At 38.3% G+C, this 14,049-nt stretch overlaps 1 protein-coding gene across 1 annotated transcript in view; it reads left to right on the top strand.

The window, feature by feature from the left end:
• Positions 1-874: 874 nt before the first annotated feature.
• Positions 875-14,049, top strand: part of LOC137651972 (sialate:O-sulfotransferase 1-like) — an 18,607-nt gene continuing 5,432 nt past the window's right edge. Inside the window, exons 1-4 of the mRNA XM_068385180.1 lie at positions 875-965; positions 3,219-3,294; positions 4,522-4,589; positions 5,314-5,407. Coding sequence (XP_068241281.1) covers positions 3,221-3,294; positions 4,522-4,589; positions 5,314-5,407 — 236 coding nt within the window. The 5' untranslated portion in view covers positions 875-965; positions 3,219-3,220. The remainder of the gene's footprint in view (positions 966-3,218; positions 3,295-4,521; positions 4,590-5,313; positions 5,408-14,049) is intronic.

Here is a 14,049-nt window from a genome sequence, read left to right as displayed (position 1 = left end):
ATTATTATTATTATTATTATTATCATTATTATTATCATTATTATTATTATCATTATTACTTGCTAAGCTACAGCCCTAGTTGGAAAAGCAGGATGCTATAAGCACAGGGGTTTCAACAGGGAAAATATCCCAGTGAGGAAAGGAAACAGGGAAAAAATTAGCATATTATAAGAGCAGTAACAACATTGAAATATACATTTTCTATATAGACTATACAATCTTTAACAAAGCAAGAGGAAGAGAAATAAGATAAAATAGTGAGCCCAAGTGTACCCTCAAGCCAGAAAGGGATGTGTATATAGCCTGATGTTAATTCAAGTTTTCCATCTAAATGGTTTATCCTTGATATAGCAGACATGAGCTCTATAAGAGTCGATCTTGACTCATTGGGCTGGTTAATCTAATTCTAATAATAACAGCAATAATATATGAGCATAATTATAAAGAATAAAATTCCCTCCTTTATATTCGTGATCTTCCAATGAAAAACAATATTAGTTTGGTCTTAAATCAATCCATATTTTTTTAATAGTAAGATAAAATAACTTCGTAAATCTTCATATCCTTTCAAAGCATTTGAGCTGTCTCAGCATTATTACCACGAAACATTTGCGATATGTTATCGTTGCCAATTCGACAATTTAATTTCATTCTAATATGTTAATCATTCCCTTTAGTATTCTATTTATAACAGAATAACGCGAATAGGGTTACATCTACGAATATTGATCACTCGTAATGAGAAGTCTGCTTTTGGAAAGCTTAATGAGTATCTAATCATAATGTTAAATACTATACAAGTGACACATGTAAAGGATCCACTGACGTAAATGCAAAAAGACTTTAAGGCCATGGTTAGTTTAGGTCTGTAGTCCGTCATCGGTGTCAGTTCATCTGGTGTCTCTGGATAAACCACAACAAACGAATCATTTACCTTTTTTTCCAGGAATATATAGATATTTTACGTGAGTAAAACGCAAAATAAATCGTATATATATATATATATATATATATATATATATATATATATATACATATATATATATATATATATATATATATATATATATATATATATATATATATATATATATATATATATATATATATATATATATATATAAGAATATTGAGTGGAAATGGTGATAAGTTGAAGAATGTGTAAAAATACATTCCCTTTTAAGAAAAGTTTGAACGAAAGTGATTAGTTAACTCAACTTGGATCATTGTGAGCTAGTGATACGTGAATGTAAAAATAAGATCAATCATTATCTTCTGTTATCAAGTGAAAATGGATTTATCAGATTTGTATCTCCCTGTCATTCTTAGCAGATGAGCTGTGATTTTTTAAGGTAACTTAAGGCAGACGTTTTATATATATATATATATATATATATATATATATATATATATATATGTGTGTGTGTGTGTGTGTGTGTGTGTGTGTACATACATATAAATTATATATGAACGACAAATCGCTGGAAAAGGCGGACCAAGAGGAGAAAGGAACCAAGATTTGACAAGCGCTTTCGTATTATTATTTTACCGTAAATAGGTGTGATGGAGTAATAATAACACGAAAGCGCTTGTCAAATCTTCGTTTTCTTTTCCCTCCCGGCCTGCTGTTATATATACTGTACTGTATATATATATATATATATATATATATATATATATATATATATATATATATATATATATATATATATATATATATATATATATATATATATAATTTTCTTATTAATTGCCAAATCGATTTAATCTCAGGGGAAGTTGTTGTTTAACTCGGTCTGAGATATGATAATATGAATATAGTTTTACAATTTAAGAAATATTTGCCCTTACTGCACAGCCTCTACAAAGTTTACACTTCCAAAGGGCTAAAATCACTGGTTACAATACCATATGCACTCATTGTTCAATAATGATAATTTGAATAATTTTAGTAATAATTATATTAAGAATTTTAATAATAATACTAATCTTAATAATATTAATAAAGATTTTGATAATAATTATAATTTTAATAATAATTATGATATTAATCATTTTGATAATAATAATAATTTTAACTATAATACTAATTTTGATAGTAATTATAATTCTAATAATTTTAATAATAATGATAAATTTAATTGAGAAACAAACGCAATGTTAAGACTTATCTTAGGGTCTGAAATATGATAGTATGAAGATAGTATTACGATTTAAGAAATATGATTTAGTGTTACCTTGTCAGTAGTGAAGCCGATGGGGAAAGAAACTTTTTGTTATGACCTAATGTTAGGGCATGCTAAGGATATGGCAGTCTAAGGGGTGATCCTAGTGGGCATAGCCCTCACCCCTGGTAAGTAAGTACGTAAGGATACGGCTCCTAGGATAAGTTAGGTTAGGAACCATAGGTTAAGTGATGTTCTTAGGTTTGATTCCCTTTTAAAAAGTTGTGGTGATCGATATGGTAACGTCCCTGACTGGTGAACGCCAGACTGGTGTTCCAGTCCCGCTCAAACTCGCTAGTTTCTTTGGTCGCTGCAACCTCACCATCCTTGTGAGCTAAGTATGGGGGGATTGTGGGGAGCCTATATGTCTATCTGCTGAGTCATCAGCAGGCATTGCCTGGCCCTCGCTGGTCCTAGCTTGGGTGGAGAGAAGGTTTGGGCGCTGATTATGAAATATATGGTTAGTCTCTAGGGCATTGTCCTGCTTGCTAGGGCAATGTCACTGTCCCTTGCTTCTACCATTTATGAGCGACCTTTAAAGCTTTAAAGTGTGGGTTTTCAGTCACAACTTTTAAAATTTTATACCTGGTGTGTCCTAGTGAACTACAAAGACTACAAAATTTCTAAACTTATCCTGAATTAGATGTTTCATATAGCTTACTACATCGGTTCAGAATTTACGCATCTATGATACAGTTGTTCCAGTCAGTCAATTTACAAATCATTTCATCTTACTACACAGCTAAAAATTAGCATTAACAAAAAAACGGTTAATGTCTGGTAACACATATTCCATGATTTTTACCGTTTTAAAAACGGATATCTTGACGTAACAGAATGATATTACGGTCACCAACCCGTAAAAGATAATAACAACGTATGGTAAGATTACGGTCGCCTGTATTTTACTGAAATACGGCGGAGAAGAGTATATTTTTACGGATAATTTCCGAATAACAGTGTAGATTGACCAATATATTTTTTATTTTTCAGAAATGACTTTGACACAAACATCTGTAAGGAGAGCTTTCTGTATAGGATGCGTTTTGTCTCTCATGATTTCGATGTGGTAAGTTAAAAACTTTGATAATTAAATCAACATAGATCGAGTCCATTCCAACCGTGATAGATAAATAGATAAATATCTAATAAATAAAGAATTTCCATTTTTTGCTTTCCATGAAGTATTGAGAATGGAATGTGAAGACACGAAAAACTAAGATTTCTTTTAAGCGTTTTTAAGATTTAAAATAAAGATCTTATAGCTCTTGATAATTAAACTATAGGACATTTACGCTTTTCTTCATTTTACATTCCATTAAGCATCTACTTATTTTAAACCTCCAACATCTTCAACTTTGTTAGCTCAATTTTATCCTCTCGTTAAAGAACAAATCGTTTTTGACAAACCTTGTGTTGATGTGCAATAATAATAATGATAATAATAATAATAATAATAATAATAATAATAATAATAATAATAATAATAATAATAATAATAATAAAAATTTTTCTAATAATTTGCTTTAATGGACTTCATGACAGTCATTTTAATACGATTTAGCAAAATAAGACTAAAAATAACACCAACAGTGTAGAATTATTAAAGTTGGTTCCAATTGACAAGTGTCGTACCTAAAAGCTGCAATCTGTATATCTCTCATTTTTGTTTGTTTAAATTAAAAGAAGCGCATATGCTCGTACACCCCGAGCACACGTATATATAAACAAATAAACAAGCTTCTATACAAGCACACTTACATGCATAATTTCATATTTAAACATATATATATATATATATATATATATATATATATATCATATATATATATATATATACATATATATAAATATATATATATATATATATATATATATATATATATATATATATATATACATATATATATATATATATACATATACAGTATGTAAATATATATATATATATATATATATATATATATATATACATATACATATACATATTATATATAAATATATATATATATATATATATATATATGTGTGTATGTATATATATGTGTGTGAGCCCCTATATATATATATATATATATATATATATATATATATATATATATATATATATATATATATATATATACATATATATACACACACACATATATATATATATTTATATATATATATATATATATATATATATATATATATATATATATGTCCATATAAATTTCTAAGTATACAGATAGATATATAGTGCATTTGATCCTTGGTATTTATGTATAAGTGTCCATATAACTTATCATTTCAGGTTCCTTACGAGTAACTTTCTCCACTTCACCAATAAAGAGAGATATCGTTTTTATAGCCATGCAAGAGGTAAGTTCTCAGCCAGCGTATAGTTTAGCTTAATTTCGATAAAAGCGGTAAATTTGCTGTAGATTTGCAGTAAATTTGTAGTAGAATTACGGTAAATTTGCGGTATATTTGCGGTAAATATGTGGTGGATTTGCGGTAAATTTCCGGTAGATTTGCAGTGAATTTATGGTAAATTTATGATAATTTTCAGTATATTTGCGGTAAATTCGTGGTAAATTTATGGTAAATTTGCGTTATATTTGCGGTAAATGTGGCAAATTTGCGGTAAATTTGCGGTAAATTTACGGTAGATTTTCGGTAAATTTGGGGTAAATTTGCTGTAAATTTGCGGTTTGTTAACCGCACCACAGAAAAAGGAACGGCAGTGCACAACTTTTGGGAAATTTCAACAATAATTCACGAATTATTTAATTTTGAAAAATCTAAATTCAAATTGAAAGAAATAAAGCTCAAATAATGCAAAGTACAAACTGCTGATTAATGTAGTTTTTAAAGAGGTTGAAGTAAAAATGTATAGTTATATATTCCTCTAGAAATTTAAAATAAATTTGCAAAATTATAGATTTTACATAATCATTTCTACAGTTTTGAAAAAGTAATTTACATTTGAATAGTTTAATAGCTTTAAGAGAGCCAAAGCATAATGCAGGGACATAAACTTTTCTTTAAAGTTAAAGAAACTAAATTAGATAGAATATATGAGAAAATAAACTTTCCTTCTCAGATAAAATGCAAGTGGTAAGAGATATCAACAGTACGTCCTTCAGGATATGGAAAAAAGACAGTCCGACGAGTCCTTGCTACAAGTATGAGACAAGGTACTGCCTAAGAGATTCAGTTGCCAAATTATATATATATATATATATATATATATATATATATATATATATATATATATATATATATATACCTTTTTTGGGCTCAGGCCATGTCGTCCTGATGGAAGTTCCTAAAGGGTAGCTTCCTAGGGTATATTTGACTACAGTGATATTCCCAGAGAATTTTACCTTAAGGTATACAGAATTCTAACTCCTGGAGCGAATATCTCTAAATAAATCTAACAGGGATATCGCATAATATCAGAGGAAGTATTCTTGACACGTCACATAGCTATCTTCCCCCCGAACAGTATTAACGCTTCGAGGGGTTACAGTGACAAGAATCTGAAACGAGAATGAAAAGAGAGCCGCTCATAAGGAATCTCTCCTATTCCGTTTCCAGTGTGTATCTGATGAAGGCGGTAGCGCCCTCTTTATTCCTTTTCGTGTAGCTCTACTACTCGGTGTTTTCCCTTGTGTTCTCTCATTATTTTGGATATAATTCAACATTATGATACCTTCTCTGGCCTCTTCTGCCTCTGTAAAGTTGAGTATTATCTTTACTTTGTATAAATGTAAGCTCTTGTCGTTTTGAATTAAATCAAAAGTGATATTAACGTAAACAAGAGCTGTTGCCTACCGGAGTCATCCTGGATGCTGTCGCTCGCTATTTATGGGTCATTTAGTTAGCTAGAGCGACATTCCCGGTTTTTTATGCTTTAGTAATCTAGCTATTTAGCTCCTCTAGGAATGCTTATATGATGCCGTTAGTTTAGTTCGGCGATTTAGGTAACCGATCTTGCCCTTCGCGAGGCTTAGTAGCCTAGGCGTCTGGCCCTAGTACTTTCATGCATGATATAAGTTTTTTCCGAGTGTAATGTTATTGAAGCTATAGGCAAATATTTTATACATGTAAGATATTGTTGAATTTTCTTTCCAAGATTGTATACAAGAGAGTTTCGGTGATTTAGGTAATCGATTCTCACCGCACCTAGGCTAGTAGCCTATGGTACTGTAGTATACTTCCGCACATCCCCGATTGTTCTTTTCTCCTCCGGAGACTAAGTTCAATCCATCTCTCCCTCTGAGTAAGCCTTAGGCTTAATCCTAGCGGTTCTATCTGAATAATATTCAGGTATAACTATACTAGGATATGTCTGTCCTGACCTGATAACCAGAGTGACTGTTTTTTTGGGTTGGGGCAGAACATCAGAGTTTCTAGTCTGTGGTCTGCTTCTTCCTAGCATAGAGAAGGAGTTTCCTTTGCTAGGTTAGGTGCGGAGACAGGAAGCTTTGCTTCCCTAGTCCACGTCTGAAGGATTCTGTACGAGATGATTCCTTCTTCTAGTGGTCTAGCAGACTGTCCTGTGTTGTTTTTCTCGGGCTGGAGAATGAGTTTTCTCCGTTGCCTGACGAAATAACTTCACCTAACTTTGTTCTGGTTGGGAGGAGGATAGCAAGTATTAGCAGTCTTCCTCCCTAATAGACAACTCTAGGTTAGGATGAGCTTCCCTAACTTCTGAGTGTGTCTCTTGCTAGAACGAAGTTTACAGGACCCTTATCAACCCCCCCCCCCCCTTTCTCTTTCTTAGTGATGGCCTAGCCATTGCATCTTTGGCCGCAGTCCTACTTCCGTACCTAGTGTAGGTTAGGATGGAGGTCCGGCGCTGCTCTCATTCGGCCGGCAATTATGTGTCGGCCGGCAGAGACCCTTTCTTTTGCAGAGTGAACCCCAGACCTCCCTTGGTCTCCCTTCCATATCCGCCAGTAGAGTCCGGCAGGCTATGGATTCCTTGGATGCCTGAATGGTACATTCTCCCCTTCCATATGTTCACTCTTTCTGGATGGAAGGTCGTATGGCAATGCCACCTTATTACCTTACCTCCATACTGTTTTTCTGACTAGTGTGTTGTACCCCTAGCCCGGCTGCCGGCTTTACAGCCGCCAGCCGGGCAGGTGGAGATTCTCGGTTCTTAGCCACTGCCGGCAGACATGGGTATTGCTACCTTTGCCTGCCGGCAGTGGGAACACATCTCGAAATCTGCTGGCCACTACGATTAGCGGCCGGCAGCTGGGTGTTAGTATTTTCAGCTGCCGGCCGGCACACATTTGCGAACCAGTGACTTGCCGCCTATTAGTTAAAGGTAGTATATCTTTGAACTATACCAGGGTAAATGCTGGCCGGCACGTGCCGGCGCGTGATGGCTGGCACAACAGCTTGCGATGTACAGTAGTTACTATTTTTGTAGTGCAGTACACACTGCATTAATAAAACTACAGTACAGAGTTTGTGCTAACACTAAAGTTCTTCCAACATGTTATCACGTACAGCCTTTTGTTGAGACCGTACAATATATAGAAAGTGAGTTCTTTCTGTATTCTTTCTATCCCGTATATTACAACTCTATTTCAAGGTGTGAACTACACCTTAAATTTCCGTTTAGGAAATTACATAAGGTATTCTAGAATAGAATTAACCTTAGTTTTAATATCTTGGGAGGTTACAGCAATTGGCTGGACAGGAAATACAAGTATGTGTCTTTCCTTCTTTCTTTTAGCTTTACTGTGTAAGCTACATGTTATAATATAAGTGAAAAGCCTTCACTAGATACTTATGGATTTTTCTTCTCTTTACAGGAGGACCATCCGAAGTGCGGGAGTGTGTTTTGTAATGTCCGCAGTAAAAACTTCTGTGGACATCAGTTTTGCAGGAGGCACGCAGCATGTGCAGCCTCCAGAGGTGATCTCTGGTATTGGGACCCTCAGGTTTGTACAGTATGTTCTAACCTGATTACCGAGGCTTTTGACAACACCAAGTCGATGGAGTCAAGGGATGCTGCCAGGGAAAAGTTACGGACCTGGGTGAGGGGTTTTCAGTTAAACACCTCAGGCCCCTACCTTCCAAATGAGAAGATGAGGGCCTACCTTTTCCCTAAAGCATCGGCTGATGCAGTCATTCCTCAGCCTCAGGTGGAGATACCAACTGCCCAGAATCCGGTAGATTCTGAAGTCTCGGCCGCCCTTCATGACATCCAATTGGATGATAAGATGTCGGAGGTGTCGGATTCTACAGAGAAGGACCTTCTAGGAGAAGGTCAGGAGGAGGAGCTGTCACAGGCTCCTCAAATAGAAGAGGAAGAAATCGACGAGGTGTCGGTTATATCAGTTCCGGACCCAGAAGCTGTTCCCTCTACATCGTCTGCTATCCCAGATGAACTAGGAAGGCCTCTTTCTTCTATTGCTGAGATGATCCAACAAATTCAAAAGAAGAATGATGAGAAGGAAGCTGCAATGAAACTGGAGATACGTAGACTTGCAGCATCACGTGGGCCCCAGAAGCGACTCAACGTGAAGGATCTTCCTTTGTGTTCGGATATCAATCCTTGGAGGTATGCCTAACACATGCCAATGACAATCGGGAAGATTGGGATATCAGAAAAGTTGGGAGCAATTCCCCTGGAAGAGGTGGAATTTTGGCCCAACAAAGATTCTTACCCGGACTGCTATGTCCGCCTTAGGAAGGAGCCAGCCTCAAAGGAGGATACGGAGCCGAAGGAGGTCATAGTTTTTTACCATAGTAAAGCTCAGGCGTTACTAGCGAGCTCGATGAAAGAGAGGGGCTTCACAAACTCAAAGGCGCCCGCCTTGAGTAAGAAGCTTCTCTCCTTTGTGGCCTCTCCTACCAGAGCCTTTCCCATCATGGAAAAGGGATATAAGGCAGCCTTAAAGGCGGTGGAGGCAGGGAAACCATGCCCCTCCTTGGAGGAGTGCAAGCCGTTATCTCTGACCTTGCCCTTGGACCAAGAAGACTGGAAGGACGTACGCCTTACCTTCTCAGTCGGGAAGCTGGAAGCTGATATTGCTGAACGTCAGTTTGGTGAGGAACTTCCAAAACTGTCAGAGGTTCTCTTGCGCAGAGAGCAAGAGACGAAGGAAAGACTTGCGGCATCGATGTCGTTGCAAACGACATTAGAAACGATGGCAAGTGACCCCAAGATCCAGGACATGTTCATGGTAGTGGCCAAAACCCATCTGGCCACAGTTACGAAGGATTTCTATAGCTTTATTAAAGCTAGGAGAGCCTGTAGAGAGTTCGTGTTCGCCTCGGCTGCGGTGAGGCACGAACCGAGGAAACTGATCTCTCGTATCTGGGGTAAAGACCTCTTTCCCAACGAAGTGGTTAAAGGGGTAGTAGACAAGGCCGCCATAGAGAATAGGAACCTTCTCAAAAAGTGGGGCTTAGATCTTAAGAGAAAGTCTTCTCCGGATGAGGGTCCCCAACCCAAGAGGAAGACAAAAAGGCCTAGGCCATCCTCTCGGCCGGCTATACCCTACCGACAGCAACAACAACAACAACTCCCTGTGACCGCGGTGCCTCAGATAATGGCACAACCTCCAACCACATACCAGCTGGTACCTCAACAAGTGGCAACTCAGTCGCCAGTTTTTAATCCAGCCTTCGAAAGGCAGACTTCTTCCTTTCGTTCAAAGGCTAGAGGAACAGCCAGAGGTTCTTCTAGACACCCTTCAAGGGGAAGGGGATCCATGGGAGAACGCAGTCAAGGAGGCAAGGCCTCAGGTCCACAACAGCAGAAGTGAGATGCTTCCAGTAGGAGGGAGACTACAGCTATTTAGGGATCGCTGGACCTTCGATCCCTGGGCCCACAGCCTAATAAAGAATGGACTAGGTTGGAGCTGGAGCAGTCCTCCACCTCAATTTCCCCAATTCTCCCAACACTCAACCCCCGTTCAGGAAGAATATATCCGAGAGCTCTTAAACAAAAGAGTAATCCGGAAAGTTAAGTCCATCAAATTCCAAGGAAGGCTGTTTTGTGTTCCAAAGAAGGACTCAGAAAAACTCAGTCATTCTAGACTTGTCGCCGCTCAACAAGTTCATAGTGAACTACAAGTTCAGAATGCTCACACTTCAACACATAAGGACCTTACTGCCCAAAAGGGCATATACTGTCTCTATAGACTGGTCTGACGCTTATTGGCACGTTCCAATTAATCGTCACCTCTCCTCCTACCTAGGCTTCAAGTTACATAGAAAACTTTACGCCTTCAGAGCCATGCTTTTCGGGCTAAACATAGCCCCAAGGATTTTCACGAAGCTCGCGAACGCAACCGTCCATCAATTACGCCTAAAGGGGGTCCAAGTAGTAGCCTACTTGACGACTGGCTGGTGTGGGCATCATCCAGGACAGAATGCATGCAAGCTTCTAAGATAGTGATCCAGTTCCTGGAACATCTGGGATTCAAGATCAACATAAAAAAGTCTCGACTTTCTCCAGCTCAAAAATTTCAGTGGCTGGGAATCCACTGGAATTTGGAGTCACATCGACTTTCCATTCCTGGGAAGAAGAGGAAAGAGATAGCAGGATCTGTCAAGAGACTGTTGAAATCCAAACGGATATCAAGATGCGAACAGGAGATAGTGCTGGGCTCTCTACAGTTTGCTTCGATAACAGATCCAGTGCTAAGAGCACAGCTAAAGGATGAAACAGGAGTCTGGAGAAAATATGCATCAAACGCGCGAAGAGATCTAATAAGACCACTACCGACTCGACTGCGAACGCTTCTCAAGCCGTGGTCCAATGCCAAGCATTTGAAGAAATCAATACCTCTTCAACCTCCTCCCCCGTCAGTAATTATCCACACAGACGCTTCAAAGGAAGGCTGGGGAAGTCACTCTCATCAGAAGAGAGTCCAAGGATCTTGGTCCAATCTTTTCAAGTCATTTAACATCAACTTTCTAGAAGCCATGGCAGTACTTCTGACAATAAAGAAAGTATCTCCTCGCCACTCGACCCACATAAGATTGGTTCTAGACAGCGAGGTGATAGTGAGATGCCTGAATCGACAAGGGTCGAGGTCACCTCAAATCAGCTAAGTGATGTTGGCCATATTCCGTTTGGCAGAAAGGAAGAAATGGCACCTGTCAGCAGTTCATATCCAAGGGTTCCGCAATGTGACAGCGGACGCTCTATTCCGGTTTACACCAATAGAGTCAGAATGATCCCCAGACGCAGGATCATTCTCCTTCATCTCGAGTCAAGTCCCGGAGCTGCAGATAGACCTCTTTGCGATGGAAGACAACAAGAAAATAGATCGTTATGTGTCCCCATACGAGGATCCGCTAGCAGAGGCAGTGGACGCTATGTCCCTAGACTGGAACAGATGGTTCAGTATTTATCTGTTCCCTCCGCACAACCTCCTTTTGAAGGTCCTTGACAAACTGAGATCCTTCAAAGGGAAGTCGGCAATAGTGGCCCACAAGTGGCCAAATAGCGTGTGGTTCCCTCTGGCATTGGAACTACGACTAAAATTCGTACCGCTACCGCATCCATCCCTGTCTCAGCGAGTACAGAAGTTGACTGTCTTCGCTTCATCACAGAAAAAGATTCGGTGTCAAAAGTCAGTTTAGACTTTTAAAGGGAACCAGAAGATTATGAGGCTTCAGGGAAGAAGCAGATATCCTCTGTCAAGGCGAAGAAACCAATAGAAATCTCGACAGATTCCTCTTCATCATTATTCACTCACCTTCATGAGCAGCCAGCACAATACTATTGTTAAAGCGCTTAGAAGGTTTTGAAGTAAAAGTCATATTTCGGTTTGAACTCGCTTTGGGGGCCAGAGTAAGTGAAATGGTGGTTCTCTCTGGAGAGGAAGGCCACGTCCAGTTCTTGGAGGGAGAACTGAATTTCCAGACCCGACGTTTCTTACCAAGAACAAGCTACCCACCAACAGGTGGGGTCCCTAAAGAATCTGCCCTCTGAAGGAAGATGCATCTCTATGTGGAGTGCCTAAAGGTCTATCTTCATAGAACTTCAGACTTTAAGGGAGGACAGCTGTTCAGAGGAGAAACCTCGGGTTCAAAGTTATCTATAACTAAGGGCGAAACTCACCTGTGTTATTCGCAAAACGGATCCTGACAGTACACCCACTAGTCATGATCCGAGAAGAGTTGCTTCTTCCATAAAATTTCCTTATTTATATGGACTTTTAACATCTTTGTTCGTACACCGGCTGGTAGTCATCCAAGGTGTTCTTTATGCACTATGCAAAGCAAGTGGAGCAACTCAAGAAGTCTGTGGTAGCAGCAGGTAGAATCCTTTAACCTTCTGTTTTAAATCTGCGAGGAACAGTGTAATTAATTTGGGACGATTAATTAAGAGGGTGGGTGTGTAGTCACTGTATGTTACTACACACTGAGCAATAGGCCACGAAAGTGTCCTTACGAACTGTTCCATTGACGTTGGTGAACTATAGCATAATACGGACACTTGTGCCAAACGTTTCTTACGCTAGTGTATATAAACAGTGTACAGATTGTATCATTATTATTAATAATTTGATGGAAATGGCAAATCTGTTTCCTATTAGACGAAACAATATTTTCTGTTGACTGTTTTTCTTCATGCTTTAATGGATATCATCCACATTTTATAAATTTTATAAATGTTGATCTGATATGTATGTTTATTAAATCTTAATAAACTAGTTCATAGTGAACCCGGCGTCTTATTCGCCCACACTCATTTTATTAGAAATGTACTGAGCATTAAGATTAAAATATGGATATTTTTATCATGGTATGTCTTTTAAGATTGTTCCCTGATTCAAGCAAAAATCCACTCACTTTAGCCCTTCCTTAGGAAGGGTTGACGTTGTACCCTAAGGGGATGGTGGTAGAGATGCAAAATTTGTTCCTATGCAGATACAACTGTTATCCAGTAGTTAATAAGAGTAGACATATTGGGGGACATGATGTCAGGAATTCATACTGACATTGGTGACTCTTATACAAACTTTGCTTTATGGTGTATAGGGCGAGACCACTATACAAGCTTGTCATTTTGTCATCCATAGTTATTATGTACTCCTCGAGACTTTTTCCAGAGTCTAGTACGACTCTTCCCTGTAGGGGGCAAGAAGCACTAACATAGTTCATGCTTAGATAAAATGATGTATGACGGTAACATCATAGGTCTCTAGGTCTAGATGGACCAGGAATATTCTTTCTTGAGAGTACGGCACCGGTTGAAAATCCACAGATGCAGTAATGCTCTGGTAAACTTCCATCAGGACGACATGGCCTGAGCCCATAAAACGGATTTTGAGCGAAGCGAAAAATTTATTTTTGAGTGAGGTAGCCATGTCGTCCTGATGGACCCGCCCTTCCTTTTATTGTAAAAGGGCTTATTGAGCCCTCCCTATAATACAGTATCTGTAGCACCTCGTATATCGCTACAAGGAATAAAGAGAGCGCTACCGCCTTCATCAGATACACACTGGAAACGGAATAGGAGAGATTCCTTATGACCGGCTCTCTTTTCATTTTCGTTTCAGATTCTTGTCACTGTAACCCCTTGAAGCGTTAATACTGTTCGGGGTGAAGATAGCTATGTGACGTGTCAAGAATACGTCCTCTGATATTATGCGATATCCCTGTTAGATTTATTTAGGGATATTCGCTCCAGGAGTTAGAATTCTGTATACCTTAAGGTAAAATTCTCTGGAAATATCACTGTAGTTAAATATACCCTAGGAAGCTACCCTTTAGGAACTTCCATCAGGACGACATGGCTACCTCACCCAAAGAAAGATTTTTTGCTTCGCTCAAAATCCGTTTTGTTAGT

This window comes from Palaemon carinicauda, chromosome 13 (assembly GCF_036898095.1).
Source record: "Palaemon carinicauda isolate YSFRI2023 chromosome 13, ASM3689809v2, whole genome shotgun sequence".
Lineage (NCBI taxonomy): Eukaryota > Metazoa > Arthropoda > Malacostraca > Decapoda > Palaemonidae > Palaemon > Palaemon carinicauda.
Note: the sequence above shows the minus strand (reverse complement) of the source record. Positions and strands in the feature narration are given on the sequence as shown.